General features: G+C 38.6%; 1 protein-coding gene across 1 annotated transcript; it reads left to right on the forward strand.

Annotated features, from left to right (window-relative positions):
* Positions 1–1,048: 1,048 nt before the first annotated feature.
* Positions 1,049–4,856, forward strand: nccrp1 (P1, F-box associated domain containing). Its single transcript, XM_086226114.1, has 6 exons — positions 1,049–1,252; positions 1,853–1,933; positions 2,029–2,125; positions 2,365–2,460; positions 3,289–3,427; positions 3,510–4,856. The coding sequence occupies exons 1-6, from the start codon at positions 1,111–1,113 to the stop codon at positions 3,654–3,656; spliced, it is 702 nt and encodes a 233-aa protein (XP_086082240.1). The 5' UTR covers positions 1,049–1,110; the 3' UTR covers positions 3,657–4,856.
* Positions 4,857–5,061: the final 205 nt, after the last annotated feature.

A 5,061-nucleotide genomic window follows, 5' to 3' on the forward strand; every position in this document is an offset into this window, starting at 1 on the left:
TTTAGCACTTCCATTGACAATGGCAAAGGCTACCAATTGAGTAGCATTGCCATCTAGTTTCTGTGCAACACGGAAATCGGACCACACGAATGTGGTACGCAGTGTTCAGATTTCTCATTTTATTGGTTCCACCTTGAATGATTTTTTGTTGATGTGGTCAAACTGATTTCATTGTTGGACAGTCCTGCGGGAACATTTTTTTTAACACGATAGATCTAACGTAATGTCAATTTATGACTTGGCACCTCATTTTTAAGAACTGCTACCAAAATTTAAGACTTTTCAAGGTCCTTAAATTTCATATTGTTGAATTTTAGTCTTTTAAGACTTTTTAAGACTGCACGGGAACCATGCAGTGACTACAACTAGAATTGCATTTTGATTCTGAGGCAACAACTGAAATATTGATAACTTAAAAAAAAAAATTCCGTGATTGAATTTATCCCAAAAAACAAAAGAATAAAAAATAAAAGTTTGAAACCCTTTCAATTGTTCAAAATGAAAAAAAAAAACATCTAGAAAGTATTACATGGAGTGGTGGGCATGAGGTCTGTCTTTGGAAAAGGAACTGAACAATTTAAAAATTTAAAACCATACATTTCTGCTATTCTCAACTTTCCACCATCCACACTTTAAAATGCACAGAGACTTTTAGCATCTACTTTTTATATCAGGTGTAATGATTTACTTTATATTTATATCTTAAATGGATCAATGCAAATATTCTAAACTGTATGCACACATCAACCAGACATATTTATGCTCATCCTACTTAAGTGTTTTAAATTATGAGGGCCTTGGTTTTTATTCAGACCATGAACCTCAGGCTATATTCAGTATTTTGTGTTGTATTTCTCGTCAAGTTAAAGATTTTAGTTTTCAGATAGTAAACACTATGTTACGTCAACATATATAACACAAATTACTAAAGTGAATGCTACCATTCATAAATAAATAAATAGATAAAAAAAAAATAAAACTACCGTGACTTTAAAAAAAACTACTGTGACTTTAAGAGAGCAGGCAGCAGCGTTCTCCTATTGCAACACACGGGTGTGGTGCCGACTGTTGGACTCTCTTCCTGGTTTGAAACACTCACCGGCCTGCACCATGTCCGCATCTGAATGGAAGAAGAAATGTGAGGCTGAATGGAATCTGCAGGGTGTGCCGATGCCCGACAACCTGGACTGGAAGACTGTGTATGAAGCCAAGCCGCTCGGGAGAAACCTCCTGAAGAACCCCGCTCCTCTGGGTACTTTGTTTCAGCTAAAACCCTCTCATCGTGACCACTAGAGATCCAGAACTAGTGTTGACGGAAGCGATCCAGAGGGGAGCTTCTACTGACTGGGAGTAATGATACATCTGTTTAGAGAACACTTTAATCAATGTGGAAATATAAAATTCTCAAAGTTATAACAATATCTCCTAAATCTCCTTAATTGCAGGGATTTGATTGAAAATTAATCTTAAAAGTAATCTTGTTCCTAACTTGATCCAAAAAATGTCCTTTAATGAGGTAGTATAAGTATTTATTAATCAATTATTAATTATTTATTATTAATGTTTTAGTGTAATTCCTGTATTTCTGAAAATGAAACGAGGAAACTGAATAGTAAATTTGGTGGATTTTTCATGCAAAACTGGCTTTCTTGTTTACACACATTTACTGGAGGTCAAGGCAAAAATGCAGTTGCTTTAAGAGCTTCTTACTATTATTTGGAGAATGTATTTTTAAAACAGAGACATACAGTGAAATTGTCAGACCAACATTTGTTGTAGCTGTAACATTTACAATGGGATGAGAAGGTGTGGTGCCTTTTATACATGTCGCTACGTCTCATTCTCCTCATAGGGTTGAGCAAAGACACCCCTCCACCTGAGCCTGCACTTTCAGAAATTCCCACACATGGACCTCCACGTTTCAAACCAGATGGTGAGAACCAGGAGAGATCTGCGCATTTGGCAGGACATGCAGGCAAATATAAAAAAAATAAATAGTTGTTAAATATTTGAACTTCTGTTACGCAGGCGACTTCACCGGCTGGACCACGAAGACAGATGTCCTCCCTTTTGAAAGCAGTGATGTCCCACCAGGGGTGATGGTCTGTTTTCAGGCCCAATACAGGTGGGGGACTGTGGATCGACTGGTTACAACAGAGAAGATCAGTAACAGTAGGTTTTATGTGAAGAAGCCCTTGTAATGCCGGACTATACATTATAAAAACTGAAATTTGAACTGCTGATGAGTATAGCTCCCTTCAGCAATTTTATTTCATTCTTCTGGCTGGTCTTAGGTCAGTTTCATAGTGTAATATAACTAATAATGATCATGTATGTGACCTCAGTCCACTCTCCTGTTCTCAGCTGGTTTTCCATGAAGCAGCTCGTGGACCTGAAGGCAGAGGGATTGTGGGAAGAGCTGCTAGATGATTTTCAACCTGAAATAGTCGTCCAAGACTGGTGGGTTAATGAGCACAATTGTGTGTCAGTCCTCGCTTATCACTGTTGCCTTATCAGCTTGGTTGCCACCTACATAACGACACAATGTACAGTACATGTTTGTGCATGTGTCAAATAGGTTAATATTTTATGGTGCTAGAAAATATTGAGCATGAGAGCGCGTGATCCTTTCCCCTTGTGTTTGTGTTGATAATTTTCAGTAAACAGTGCTGATGGTGAAAAAGTTTCTTTATCTCTTTTGACAATACATCAACCCTGTTGCTCCACAAAATTCAAGTCAAGTCAGTTTCATATGTACAGTGCCAAATCACAACAAAAGTTATCCCATGACACTATACAAGTAGAGCAGGTGTAGCACTTCAATCCCTTGATGAATTTACACCCAAAAATTCTCCATGAGCAAGCACATGCTGCAGCCGCGGCCCACTTCATGCGCGGTATGGCCAACTTGTGTTGCCAGCCAGCCCACCGTCCTTTAAGTGTGCACTGTACTGTCACATTGTCTGGAGAAAGGTGGTCCTCGGTGGTTGAAACAGTATTAGTCAGGCAGGGTCCCTATAGATAATGATTATCAGAATTAACTCATTACACATAAGAAGTGCACCAATTCCAAACTGCCTTTAACATTAGTAAGAGATTACACCGTCTGTCCCAGGAAACCTGTTGGAAAAGTATTACAAGGTCTTGTGTCACCCAGTTCTAAATTTGGGAAGTAGTAACTCTGTCTGACCATTAAGATTGCTTGACATCACAAATGCACATGTAATTTATGTTACGCAGTTGCCATAAAAACCTCTCTCTCATAGAAGCTTATATGGTATTCCATAGGTATGAGGAGAGTCAGGTACATGAGTCCATCTATCAGCTGCATGTGCAGTTACTTGGTGCAGACAAAACCACAGTGATCTCTGAGCACTCTGTCAGCCCCACTGAGGACCTCAGCGTCTACTCACACACATGGAAGGAGGTGAGTGACTCATTCCCCTGGCGCATCCACCCACCTGTTGGAGTTCTTGATTTTATTATGCTTCTCTTCTCTTCACCTGTAGGTGTCACATGTGTTCTCTGGATATGGGCAGGGGGTGAGATATGTTCACTTCCTTCACCGGCTGAAGAACAAGTTCATGATGGACTTCTTTCCCACATTGTTCACCAGCAGCTCAGTGATTGTCAGACCAACCAGAACCAACTCATAGGCTGACTTCTTCTTTCGTTTGAACAAAGTCTTTTAAAACACTCAGTTTAATTCCAACATAAATGTTTTTATTTGGGGTTATTGAAAGTCTGTTTTAGTGCACTTCTGAAACATGAATTATGCTTTACTTTTTTCCCCTTTAATGTTGATTAAAGATATTGATTAAAAATGGTTTTGCAAAATGCTTTTGAATTTTTATAATGTCTTTTTGATAAATTGAATGAATATTCAGTGGCTATAAATAGACTACGCACCCCTGTTAAAATGGCAGGTTTTTGGGATGTAAATGAATGAGACTAAGATAAATAATTTTAGATTTTTTTCCAACCATTAATGTGACCCAAAACCTGTACAATTTAATTGAAGAACAAACAAATGCTTTAGGGAGAAGATTTAAAAAAAGTATACAAGTACCTGGTTGCATAAATATACACATCCTTAAAGGAATACTTTGTTGAAGCATTTTTTTGCTTTTATTACAGCACTCAAGTCCTTTTTGGTAGGTGTCTATCAGCATGCCACATTTTGACTTGGATATATGACCACTATTCTTTGCAAAAATGCTCCAAATCTGTCAGATTGCACGGAAATCTCCTGTGCACAGCCCTCTTGAGATCAACCCACAGATTTTCGATTGGATACAGGTCTGTGCTGTGGTTGGGCCATTCCAAAACTTTAATATGGTGAAGCAATTTTTTTGTTGATTGGATGTATACTCTGGGTCATTGTTGGTCATTGTTCTGCTAGAAAGATGTAGAAAAACTTCATTTTTTGAAGCAGAAGCCTGAAGGTTTTGTGACAACACTGACTGGTATTTGGAACCGTTCATAATTCCCTCTACCTTGACTAAGGCCCCAGATCCAGCAGAAGAAAACAGTCCCAAAAGCATGATGGTGCCACCACCATGCTTTACCGTAGCTTTAGTGTTCTCTTGGTGATATGCAGTGTTGTTGTGTTTGTGCCAAATATACCTTTTGGAATCGTGGCCATAAAGTTCAACTTGATTTCATCAGACAATAACATACAAAATGAAAATTAATGGTAGCAGTTACAAGCAAGGTTTTCAAGTGCCTCATTACGACACTTATGTTGTAGAAATATCCCTGTTCTGCTACTGCGCAGTTTGCCTTGTGTATGTTGCCTTCACTTACTGTCGAAAACAGTGGGAGCTTGGTTTTTTTACGTGAAAGAAAATAAATATAAAGAATGTGTACAGCATGTTGCTTGAATTTATTTCAGAATAATATTTCAATCCAGATAAAAGGATCACTTGACCTATATTTCCTTTATTTTGGAGCACACAAACCACCTCAACCATACAAGTGGGAGCATTTGAGAGGGGACTTGAAGGCAGCACGTCATCCGCCGCGTGGGCTTCTATCCCAGCATCACTACTGAGCGGCGAT

The sequence above is a fragment of the Aulostomus chinensis genome, chromosome 15 (genome assembly GCF_037954235.1).
Source record: "Aulostomus chinensis isolate RoL2024-O1b breed Wild chromosome 15, RoL_Achi_v1.0, whole genome shotgun sequence".
Lineage (NCBI taxonomy): Eukaryota > Metazoa > Chordata > Actinopteri > Syngnathiformes > Aulostomidae > Aulostomus > Aulostomus chinensis.

What these genes read in the sequence shown, in the direction of transcription:
- nccrp1 (XM_086226114.1), top strand. Translation starts at nt 1,111, where the DNA reads ATGTCCGCATCTGAATGGAAGAAGAAATGTGAGGCTGAATGGAATCTG. An exon ending in TCCACGTTTCAAACCAGATG is followed by an intron (nt 1,934 to 2,028) that starts GTGAGAACCAGG and finishes TCTGTTACGCAG; the next exon opens with GCGACTTCACCGGCTGGACC. An exon ending in ACTCACACACATGGAAGGAG is followed by an intron (nt 3,428 to 3,509) that starts GTGAGTGACTCA and finishes CTTCACCTGTAG; the next exon opens with GTGTCACATGTGTTCTCTGG.